This window comes from Phalangium opilio, unplaced genomic scaffold (assembly GCF_054372755.1).
Source record: "Phalangium opilio isolate 3A_F unplaced genomic scaffold, DU_Popi_V2 ptg000026l_1, whole genome shotgun sequence".
Classification (NCBI taxonomy): domain Eukaryota; kingdom Metazoa; phylum Arthropoda; class Arachnida; order Opiliones; family Phalangiidae; genus Phalangium; species Phalangium opilio.
In genome coordinates this window covers 393,075-406,047 of record NW_028324157.1, presented here as the reverse complement: position 1 = coordinate 406,047, position 12,973 = coordinate 393,075, and the positions used below count along the sequence as shown (strand labels likewise).

At 37.1% G+C, this 12,973-nt stretch overlaps 1 protein-coding gene across 1 annotated transcript; it reads left to right on the top strand.

The window, feature by feature from the left end:
- Positions 1-7,544: 7,544 nt before the first annotated feature.
- On the top strand, positions 7,545-8,860 carry LOC149690966 (uncharacterized). Its single transcript, XM_089869448.1, has 2 exons — positions 7,545-7,593; positions 7,656-8,860. The coding sequence occupies exons 1-2, from the start codon at positions 7,545-7,547 to the stop codon at positions 8,858-8,860; spliced, it is 1,254 nt and encodes a 417-aa protein (XP_089725574.1).
- Positions 8,861-12,973: the final 4,113 nt, after the last annotated feature.

The following is a 12,973-nucleotide window of genomic DNA, read 5'->3' as shown; positions in this document are numbered from 1 at the left end:
CTGCAACTCCGTGGAAGAACTCAGAAACTCGCTGGGTTTCGCGTTTAAGCGATGGGAACTCCAGGAGTTGGAAATGTTTTTCTGAGATAAAATTGGAGTTGGGTGGCAGTGGAAGTTTTCGTGTGCGGAGTTGGGAGGCAATGGAAAATTATCTTAAAACATGGAAATCTACGGAGTTGGAAAACTTAAGTATGGTAAGTGGTAGGTCTTCAATTTAAAAGCGGACTTTAGCGTTGTTTGTCTTCAGAAGCTTCGTACGAAATTCTTTTTTCACCCTTTACCCACCGTGACACGTCCCCTCAGTGAGTCTCTCACACAGTGTGGCCGCGGGCGCTTTCCTTTTCTCTTAAACACATTGACAAGAGTCTCCTTTCTAGCTTTGAGGCATATTAAAGTAAGGCAGTAGGAATATTGGCAGGCACAACTAATAACAGAATGGACTCTAGTGTTAATATTTCTTGATTCGTGAAGTTCATGGTCTTGTCCTTCAAAATAGCATTTGCGAAGCGAATCAGTCCGATTTTAATTAAATAGCTAATTTAAGAAACTAAGCGTAAAATATGACTCAACGACAACGCGTAGCGCCTTTTTCCCCTAATCTTAAGTTTTAATGTCTAGAAGAATTCTATGAGTAAATATTATTCCTTATTTGAAAATCATAATTTTTATACTCGTGATATCAATCTCAGGCCAAATTTGAAAGAAAACTAATGAGCTACAAGTTTCTATTTTTCCAATTCTAAAGTGTGAAGAAATCTTCCAAAGACTAGAAACTAGAAAGATTTTAATGGACGAAGCTAGGAGTTTAAGAAATTTTAATTTTCATGGAAGGAGTTGGGAGGAGTTTAAGAAATTTTATTTTTCATGGAAGGAATTGGGAGGAGTTTAAGAAATTTTATTTTTCATGGAAGGAGTTTAAGAAATTTTATTTTTCATGGAAGGAGTTGGGAGGAGTTTAAGAAATTTTAATTTTCATGGAAGGAGTTGGGAGGAGTTTTACATTTCGCTTGGCGGAGTTCTTCGGAGTTGAAACTTTTGATTATGGCATTGGGAGGAATTGGAGTCATTGTTGCGTATTGCCTTGGAGTTGGAGTTTAATATTTTCATTTTGCAGCTCTCTAATTATAAGATCGTTGACCTCTATTTGAAGTGTTTTGAGCTCTAGCTTGCGATCTAGAGTCTAAGGGTTTCAAGGGATATTCCCATTTAGGCTGTGATGGAGAAGTAGGACAAGGGCTTTGGCAATGCCCTAGGGAACACTGATTATGGGCGGAGCCCCTGTTTGCTGGGCAAGAGGACTCAGCTGTAACCTTTGGTTTAGGGGGTGATCTCCTCTTTCCCCTTTTTTCGGCATTCCTTTTCCTAATTTCAATATCCTTCTCAATGGTTTTACAGGAGTTTCTTAACTGTTCCATGGTACTAAATTGTAAGAAAAGGAGGGGATTTCTAAGCTCGTCCTTTAAATTACTTTTTATTATTGGAACTAATTCTTTTTCGGTAAGAGGATGGGTCATCCCTAAGTTTAACTTTACTACTTCCCCGAAGAAATCCTCTACCGACTCCTTATCCTTCTGACTTCTTTGGTTAATCTCTATCTTAAGCTTAGAGTCAGCTTCGGAGTCTCTAAACTGAACTTTAAAATGTCTTTTAAATGTCTTCCAAGCCAAATGAGGATGAGAGGGGTTTAAACTACACATATCATCATATTGACGGATTAAATCCCTATACCAATACAAGGCATGCCCTCTTAAAAGGAGAGGCAATGCAGCTAACTTCTCTTCATTTGATAGCTTGTGAAACTTAGGATATTCCTCAGAAGCGGCTAAAAACTCTGTGGCATTATCGTTAGACGATCCCATAAAGGCTAACCTTTCTGGCGGTTCAATAGGGACTTTCCCCGTCTGAGGAGTTGTACTTCTATTAATTAATGAGGGTAGATCCCTAACCAACTTATCCAAACTAGAAGCTATAGCTTTATTTATGGCTACATTCTGAGCTATGGCATTAGCCTGTGCGGTCGAATTATCAGCCAAAGTTTGGAGTGAGGATAACATAAAGACTTTTAATTCCTCATCGGTTATGTTTGGTCCAAATTGAGGGACTTCTTGAGACGGAGACATTTGAGTTTCGATGGTTCTAACTCTTGGATTAGGTAATGGGTCTGAAAAACTAACTCTAGACTTATCTCTTGTGGACGATGGTTTTGGAGGAACAAGAGAATCAATCCCAGTTTGAGGAGGGAAATGTGAGGAAGTTGAACTTACCTTAGGGGCAAGAACACTCTTATGAGGGAATAGTAGGTAAGGAGAGAAATCCGATTCTGAAGAGGCGGCCGTCCTCTTCCGTGTATCTGAATCCTCTTTGTCTTTATCATCCTCAATTCGAAGAATCCGGTTGAAATCCTCCAAAGGATTATCTGTCTCTGGTGGTGCTAGAGTGTCACCATCGTCTTCCGTAGACGTAAACAGACCTTCCCTAGATTGTTCTTCCCTCTTCTTTAATATTAGATCGTCTTCCTCATCCTCGGATGGTCGAGGCGACCTCCATGTTTGCGACCTCCATGTTTGTTTATCGTCAGAGTATGCCCAGGAGCAGATGACAAAGGAGTCTCGGACGCCAGCTTCCATAATGTAGAGGGCAATGGGATCCGCGAACGTCACGGTTATTAACCAAAATCATTATGCCAGTGCCACCACTCGTAGGAAATTTGAGCTTTATTTTCCAACCAATAGCGTGGCTGCAAAGTCTCGAAAGGAGATCTGGGAAATCGCGTCTGGAGCCTCTCTTTAAAAATGCGTATCGTCTGCTTATAATTAGCCTAGGCTTAGCGAGTATTAGAGTTAAAAAATGGATTTCAACGGCTTTTTAATCTTTTTTGGGACTAAAATTCATAATGAAAAACCCAGCGAGTAACGTATGTACACTATTAAAAAACTAAAATGTGTTTCAGTGCCATTTTTTCTAAATTTCTTCTTGAATTAAATGATAGCTACAAGAGGTTGGGAAAAGAAATCACTCACGATCTTTTAAAACCCAAAAAGTAAGAGACAGTGATTTCGTTTCCAACCTCTTGTAGCAGTCAATTAATTCAAAAGAAATACGGAATATTTTGGCCCCAAAACACATATATAACATTGTGTTTCGGCATCTTTTAAAACCTTGCTTTTATCTTTTGAAAACCCAAACCCAATCATTCCAGTGGGCACAGATTGTTAATTAAGCATTGGCTTACCTGGGTTTCTCAGCTAGTTTGGACTTAATTTGACTATTTAGTAGGTTGAAGTCACAAAATGTAGTCTTATCTTTTATCTTAATACCAACGGTTACAGCTGTTTGAATAAAGTAATTATATTGTGTATATTTATGTCGCGATCGGATAACACGAACCTCAGTAGCCACCGTTAGTCCGTTATTACAAAAAAAAATTCCCAGCAGACTTTGGTGCCAGATATAGTCCACCAAAAACATCGTCTGCTATAATGTCTGATAGCGCCTCTAGGGCAAACGATACCGCTACAGCTGTGACGTACGCGGGTGCCATTGCCCTCTATATTGTGGAAGCTAGCGTCCGAGACTCCTTTGTCATCTGCTCCTGGTATGCCATAATTTAATTAAGTCAAGTTTGGGGTTTCTTTAGTAACTGGGGCAACTAGAAAATTATGCAGCTAAAATGGTTACGTAGATAATAGTATGGACTGTGTTCAGATCTATGCAACATTGTACTAACAATAGTATTTGGACAATGTTAATTTTGTCTGAAAATGTGGGGAATATTTTTTGATAATTCGAGACAGAGTGTAATTCTGTAGCCAGTAAAGACAATTTTAACTCAATATTACGATAATTTTGGTTAATTTTTGCATTTCAAAATGTGTTTTGATCCTAATTTAGCTAGACCAAAATGGATATATAAACTAAGCCAAATCATCTCCACGGCACCGAGCTCAGTATCCTAAGCTTGGAGCAGGTAAATCCTGCTGCCTCGCAATCGAGGCTTTAACGGTCTGGAGTGGACCGAAAGTTAATTACACACTTAAATTATGCCTAAATTTAAGATTAATGAAATAGTCAGATTTAATTACATGGCCTCTTTTATTTCAAGGTTATCATACACTTTTTTAACACATTTAGGAATGTTTTGGAAAAGGTGGCAGCTAATTAATAGTAGAATATTTTGGAAAAGGTGGCAGCTAATTAATAGAAGAATATTTTAGAAAAGGTGGCAACGAATTATTGGAACCATTGTTTTGGAAAAGGTGGCAGCTAATTATTAGCAGAATATTTTGGAAAAGGTGGCAACGAATTATTGGAACCATTATTTTGGAAAAGGTGGCAGCTAATTAATAGCAGAATATTTTGGAAAAGGTGGCAACGAATTATTGAAACCACTGTTTTGGAAAAGGTGGCAGCTAACTATTAGGAGAATATTATGGAAATGGTGGCAACTAATTAATAGGAGAATATTTTGGAAAAGGTGGCAGCTAACTATTAGGACAATAGATAAAATGATGGTGGAGGAATACCAAATTGGGGGTGTGGGTTTGGTGGTAGAGATAGACGAGACCAAAATTTTCAAAATGAAGTACCATCGAGGCTGTAAAGTTGACGGACAATGGATGGGATGATGGACTGGAAGCGAACGCCGTGGAGGGAGGTTCCGCATCGAATTATGTCCGGATCATCGCCTCAATAGTACTACATTATTGACTATTACTTTATATTGAAAAGAAGTATTTGTCGAGGAGGTGTTCAAACCAAGGACTTACATGCACCTATGCGAGTATTTGTGGCGCTGTGAAGCTTTACGATGTGGAGATGACGTGTTTAATAACTTTCTTTAATGTGTTAAAAAACTGTATGACCCTAATAACCCTGAAATACAGAGGTCATGTGATGAAATCTGACTATTCCATTAATCTTAAATGTAGGCATAATTTAAGTGTGTAATTAACTTTCGGTCCACTCCAGACCGTTAAAGCCTCGATATCGAGGCAGCAGGATTTACCTGCTCCAAGCTTAGGATACTGAGCTCGGTGCCGTGGAGATGATTTGGCTTAGTATATATATCCTTTTTGGTCTAGCTAAGTTAGGATAAAATTCATTTTGAAATGCAATAATTAACCAAAATTATCGTAATATTGAGTTAAAATTGTCTTAACTAGCTACAGAATTACACTCTGCCTCGAATTATCAAAAAATATTCGCCACATTTTCATTTTATTCGATGAAAAACAGACAAAATTAACTTTGTTAACGTTATGTCCTTATACTATTGTTAGTACGATGTTGCATAGATCTGAACACAGTCCATACTATTATCTACGTTAGTATATTGGCTTCACAATTTTCTAGTTGCCCCAGTTATTAAAGAACAGCCGTAAGTTGTCTCATTTATACAAATAATCCTGTAAGTTATCTAATTTCAGCATATTAATAACGAAGATAATTTTATTACTAATTGATTATTTAATTTAATTTAGATTTAAGTTAATTAGTTCAATTATCTTTAATCATCTTCCATCGTGGAAGCCGAGGCTTAGAACCACGTGGGGGTCGGATATACCGACAATGATAACCAAAATATTTTTCGGGACTGACCAAGGCTTAAGGCCTAGTCTTTTTTATTCGGGTCCCCCCTGTTCGGGCGCCATTTTATGTAACCCTCCGTAGAATAATTTAACTATGGGAGAAAGCTCCCGAGGGCCATAAAAAGAAATAAAAACAACTTAATTTAAATATTCAAAAAGAGAAGACAAGTCTTCTTAAATTTTATTAAATCCAAAAGAAAGGGATTTACCCAACTGTACCGTACACTCGACAGTAGAAAAAATAATAACAAGAGGAATCAACCTCTCTAGTTGAGAGCTGACTAGTGACTAACTTTTCGTAAGAATCACAGAGATTAGGAAGGGAGGAGGAGCATGTAACATGGAGGTATAACACCCTGCCAGATCCAAGGAGTAGAACTCCAGAAATCTGGCAGCCATGTTACAAAATTAAACGTGACTTACATTAATTTTTTTTTAGTTATTTTAATTTTCCTCAACAGAGGTTTTCTCCCCAACGGAGGTTTTCTCCTCGGCGGAGGTTTCGTCCATTTTTTCGACCTCTGGCTTTTTTTCGTCTACTTTTTAAATAATATAACTTAATTAACATGACCTTAGATTACTTTATTAAAGCCCAGTATATGAGATTTGTTTTCACGCTATAGGGTACGCAACTCCTATATCAAACGACCGCTTATTCTGTATATATATTCTGTTCCAGCGTCGGTTATCAACACGCGCAAAGCTACTCTATGTAACCTAGGTTTGTGCGTGCTGACAAGAGAAAAAGGTAAGGATATTCAGGATTTAAAATATCCGCGAGTTTTTTAGCTCGACGTCTCTTGACAGCACGTACAAAGCTAGGTTGCATAGACACCTACGTTTGAGCGTGCTGACAACCGATGTTGTAACAGAGTATATACAGAATAAGCTGTCGTTCGAGATTGGGAGTTGCCTATCCTATAGAGTGAAAACAGATTTCCTCACGCGCATTCTTTATCCATGCTTAAACCAATAAAAATAACTATTGTAATTGTAGGGAAAAACGCGAAATAGTAAAAGATAAGTTCTAGAAACGCAAGGAAATAATATACCAAAATGTCGAAAAATAGCAAAATCCATTCAGGCAGTTTGAATTTGTAAATTTATGGCAACGTTTTCTATAAATAGTTTTAAATTATAACTTATAAGGATGTTTTTGTTCATTAAAAGACCCAGGTAAATTTACAAAATTATTTTCTTGTCCTACCTTCCTTATTTCGGCAATTTTTGGCAATATGCCCCGGTTTTTTGCAGATGTAACAGATCCTTTTTCCTTTTTTTCCACCTGCACTTCCGCTCTACGCCCACCTCCTCCCCTTCCTCCACGTCCTCCACCATAAAAACTAACAAGGCATCCCTTGTTAAAATGGTTAACAACGTTTTCCATTTTCTAAGCCTAAATCAATAAACGATAAATTATTTATTTTAAACAACATAAAAATATCATTATTTTCCATATATTTTTAAACTTGGCAACAAAATTAAGTGTTGCAAATTCTAATTTTACGCCAAAGCTTAAAAAAAATAGCAAATTATGACATATTTAATTATTATATTTAAGAACTTACTTTCAGTTGAACAGTTGAAGAGACTTCAAGTTTGAAAATTAGGCTTAAAATGACCTTTAGCTATTGGCTATCGCCAATGAGATCCTATTGGCTATAGCGAAAAAGTGACGCGCCACCTAGTGGTAATTTTGATAACTGTTCTAACGGAGTAAGTTTTCCTCAGGCTCCCGGGCGAGTGGCGAGGCTTAAGTTATCATAGGAGGATCATAACATGGCGCCTAGCAAAAAGTATTGTTGTATCCCACAAGGTAATTCTAGGTTAAAACTAAATATCCCAGGGTTAAGTATGGGCTAATTTTGCCTAAGTATGCATAGTTTCCCAAAAGAAATCAAGTGACGTAAAGAATGGCAACGCGTCCTAAAAATTGGAAAAGATATTTCAAATCACATGGTTGTATGCAGTTTTCATTTCAAAAAGACTGATTACTTTTTTCCAGGTAATTTGGTTTTTTAAGTAATAAGAATTTAAGACCAGGATTTAATGTACTTGTTACTTCAGATTTGTCAACAGTAAAAAGGAAACTAAAGCTTGGAACTTACCCTTCACAATGTTTGCCTATATTGACCGATGACGAAATTATTTCCGAAGATACCAGAAAGAAAGTTAATGGAAGAAAGATAAGGGTTGATAATCGACAAATACAATTTAAAAATGATGCAGAACCTTCAACTTATAGGGAGTCGAGTTCAGAAAGAGAAATAGAAGGTGCCTCAGAATCCACTGTCAAACATGCAAATATTGAATTTGGTTTGAATGCTCCCGAAACTGAGGTCTGTGAGCCCTTGCATCAAGAAAGAAGAGATGTTTCAGTGCAAGGAAACATCTACTTTTATGAATCCTTCAGTATTATGAATTCAGTTAAAACTGAGGATTTAAGCTGTATGACTGGTATCTCCACTTTCAAATTATTTTACTCCGTTGTGGAATCAATGACAATGTTAATAAATTTCAAAGCTCAAATCCCAATGGACGGACTTTCTCTTCTAGTTTTAATGAAAATTAAACTGAACTTGACGTACGGGGTTCTTTCTACTATGTTTAATATGTCTGATACCATTTGCCGCAGATACTTTAAACAAACAGTGTTTATTGTGGCGGATGTTTTTAAATGTGCAATCAAATGGCCCTCAAAGAAAGAAATTATTTATAGCATGCCACAATGTTTTAAAGACTTTGAAAAAACTGTGGTGGTATTGGAATGTACCGAAATTTCAATAGAGAAACCTAAATGTAAAATCTTGTCTAATTCTTATAACAAAGGTAATCCCACTGTTAAAGTTTTGGTCGGCGTTTCTCCGGCTGGTTTTATTACATTTTTGAGTAGTGCTTATGGAGGAAGAGCATCTGACAAATTTATCACTTTGCACAGTAAAGTATTGGACAAGTTAACACCATATGTTGACGCATGCATGGTAGATAAGGGATTCAGAATAGATACCGAATGTTTACAAAAAGGAATCCAAATTTTTATCCCAACATTTCTGAAAAAATCGAAACAGTTTACGGAAACAAAATCACTCGAAAACTTGAAAATAGCAAAACCAAGAGTGCACGTAGAGAGAGCAATACAAAGATTAAAACTTTTTTCAATCTGTAATGAAAAACTAGATTGGGAGATGAAGTCTTTCATTAACACTATGTTTTTAATCGCAGCTGGCATTGTAAACTTGTCATCACAAATATTTGATGAAGTTAGATTTTAATAAAATGGACATTTGGCTTTTAAAAAATTATTTTAATTGTGAACAGTTTTACAATTTTTTCCCACAAATTTCGGTATCAATAAAATAAAATAAAATTGTTTTAACTAATTTCAAAACAAAATCCGAGGGGTTAGTCACTTGAATAATCAGGTGTACAAAACCGCAGAAATCGATTACTTGATTTCTAGAATTCTTTGAAAATCATCAGTAATCAAAATCATTTCTGCGGGTAATCAAAGGTAATCAGAAATCTGCGATAATCACTGGAAATCACGTGAAATCTTGAGAAAATTAGAAATAATCACATGATTTACTAGTAATCACCTAGGTAATCACGCCTTTCGTGAAATAATCACGCATAATCAATGGAGGAATTCGAAAATCCAAAATAAAAATCATAATCAGTTGAAATAGAAATAATCACTGTATTCATCGAAATTCACGAGGAATCCAGTGGTAATCACGGCATTCACCAAAAAATCACCGGAATTCATTGGAATTCAAACGGAAATCACAAGTAATCCGCGGCAATAACGGGAAATCAGTGTAATGATTATGGAAATCACCGAAAATAATCGTAATCACAGAAATCAAGGAATTCGTCCAGTAATCATAGGAATTCATATAAAAATTCAGAAATCAGTAATCAGGTGTACAAAATTTTGGCGAATGACTAGCCCCTCGACAAAATCTTTGTCCTTTTCACTACAGTGACTAGTATGTCAGCGCTTTTTTTCTAAAAGTGGCCAAGTGACATTGTTCAAAATTTAAAACTGCCATCGCTGGCTGAATCTGTCCGTAATATTTATGTTTTTTCTTCAAAACATAATTTTCTCCTTCCACTTTTTGTTTAACTCAGCGATTGAAAGGGTGGCTCCTTTCATGGGACACATCATTTCCATAACAATGTAGTGCATGTATATATTGCGTAGCACATTGACCAGGAGAATCTTTCCCATCTCTCGAGCATCTTCTTGTGATCTTTTTCTTCTTTCCCTTGCTTAATTCTTTCAGAGCATAGACTCTTGGCAAGTTCTTTTGTCACAGAAATGTGGATTCCCCCCCTTTATGTTATTGGAGAAATCAGTAAAAAATTTTAGTTCATCATTGTTTTCAGTGTAGTGGTTAGACAGAGTTGTAAACATCTAGGTACAATTGCATTATATCTATTCACATGAAACAACGGTCTTACCTGACTAATTAGACCACGGGGAGTTTAAATAAAATGGTCCAAAAAATATTCGTCCGCCGGAACTGGGCCAAAACTTCGTTTGAAAATTTGAAATCACCAAAAATTCGCATCCCTTTAGCTTTAACTAGTTGCCACCTTTTCCAAGATATCGCTTTTTGAATTTAGTGCCTTCACCAAAAATTATGCCCCTTTTCCTAAATATGAGTTTTAAAATTTAATTCCTTCAGCCAAAATGATGCGCCTTTTCCAATTTATCGGCTATTAATTAAGTTTAGATCCATTACCGAAAACTGGGGGCTTTCAAAAATTTGTTCTTTCTATAGGTTTAAAAACGTGCATAGGTATATCTCTGTCGCGAGCCCGTTACGAAGATGCAGTCTCCACCCCTACGTTTTTTACAAGACTGAGTGCGGAATACGGTATACAGGAGTTACGGTAAAAACATGCAATTTTGAAATTTTCAAAAAAAAAAAATCAAAAATACTTGCGGCGGGCCAAAATTTTTTAACTATTTTATTTGAACTCCCCATGGTCTAATTAGTCGGGTAAGACCGTTATTTTATGTGAATAGATATAGTGCAATCCTAAATTTCTACTTAACAAGAAAAATGTTAATATGTTTACGAGGGGTGCTTTAGGTTTGGAGGACTTTGGTTTTTACCTCTCCGAGTGACGTATGTCACGGAGAGGTTCTAATTTCGACGTGTCTGTCTGTCTGTCTGTCTGGCTGTTGTTATTGACTTACACCCCAGGGGACCGCGTTCGCAGTGTCCGAATCGAAGCAAATGTGTTCGCTATTTCCGGACCGCATTCACAGTTGCCGGAAAATTCAAAACTTGAGGCTATCCACAATTCAACTGACCACTATTACTTCATCTGACTAGTCAATTGTCCATTCCACATGAACACCAATCTGTATTCATTGGCTTCTAACACCACCATCTTTTGGGCGTTGTTTTTGTCTATCCCACATAGGCACCAGTCTGTACTTACTGGCTTCTAACACCACCATCTTCTGGTCTCTGTTTTTGTCCATCCCACATGGACACCAGTCTGTACTTACTGGCTTCTAACACCACCATCTTGTGGTCTCTGTTATTGTCCATCCCACATGGACACCAGTCTGTACACCTGGCTTCTAACACCACCATCTTCTGGTCTCTGTTTTTGTCCATCCCACATGGACACCAGTCTGTACACCTGGTTTCTAACACCACCATCTTCTGGTCTTTGTTTTTGTCCATCCCACATGGACACCAGTCTGCACACCTGGCTTCTACTCCATCGTCATCGTTGGGTTTAAGACTTTCGCGGCGATCAGCTAGGGTTACGAGAAACGTCTAGCCTCCCTAAGGTGGGATCACCACCAAAGGTTTTCGCAATTGCGGTTGTTCTTGCTTTTAGCTGGAGTTCGACACCCTTATATACTACCTATTTGAGTGAGGCGAAGCAACCGGCGTATGCTTCATTTCAAACGCCAATATTAGTCAAGTCTCTCAAGAATGTTTAATTGTTCTTTATCAACACGATGTAACGATCAATAAGGCGAACAACTAACGAAGAAAATGTTTAATATTAATTATATTTATTAAATTATTTAAGAAAAATCTGTGCTAACTAAAACCATATAGTCAAAGTTTATATAGGACGAGTAATGAAGATTGCGTATAAAGTCGGTACACTGTACACATTTCATAGTTAATATAGAGCGAGTATTTAAGTATTTAGCCCACTGTATTACTAATCATGGAAACTCTAGAAAGTTAAAATAGGTCGAGCATTGATGTTAATAGAGACGGAGTAGAGGAGTTGAATTAGGATAAATAACAAATTCAGTTTGTTGTGTCATTGTCTCAGTTAGAGAGGTAACGGTTGGTAAGTGCGAAACTATCGTAAGTATGATAGGTTGTGTTTCCCAGTTTTGGGCACATTCGCGTTGTTTTGATGTGTAAAGAAATCCTACAGAATCATAATATTCCCTTTATCCATAATATAAAGTGAATATGTGGAAGAATTTTTCGTAATTATGATGCATTTAGTACTTTTGTAGCTTTAAAGCTCTGTTTCATTTTGATAATCCAAAAATTTATCTTAATATCTTTATTTGAAATGGCTGTTTATATATTACTTAAGCTATACTACATCTGTATATAGAATAATCCTTGGTTTAGTGATTTCACGAAGAAAGCTAAGATCTAGACTCCGGCGGGTATATCTAGTATTACCCGCAATAGGCTTAGTGAAATAAAGAGTAAATAATTGAGGCCAGAAGTGAAGTAAACTTTTGGTTTTGATTTTCGTGTCTGAAATGAAAAGAAATCAACGGTTCAGAGTGAGCCGAAAGTTAAATACACTCTTAGTTAATCAGGTTAAGATTTTATAAAGGAAGAAAAGATCATGGTGGCAATTAGATTAGTAGGGCTAAGCTACAGAGTTTTTATTCTCTTTATAGTGCGCACTGAGTATCAATGCGTCTAGCTACAATTTAGCTTTGGTATTATTTAACGTTAACACCATATATAGTATACACGAGGATCGGAAGGTATGCCTTCCGTAGTGTATCTCTCTTTGCCGCGCTTGTGCAGGGGGGCCGCACGCCAAACTTCTGCAGTTGACTTCCGCTTCTGCGCAGACGAGGTCTGCCTGCTCGTTTTTCGTGCATGACTCGCCGTACGCATGCGCTGGTTTCCGGAAGTAGAACCTACCCAGTTTGTACAAAGCGCGGCAAGCTCTCCCCCGACCTCTGATCCTTGTGTTTATTATCTATGTTAACACTCATGTTGGCAAACTAAGTATATTGTTGAGGTGAGGTGAGACGAGACGATAGTGTTTACACTGCAAACCAGTTGCGAATGTAGCTATCAGAATAAAGAGTAAACAGCTGAAGCGTAGGCTTCATTTTCTGTTCTTTTTGCCATTGA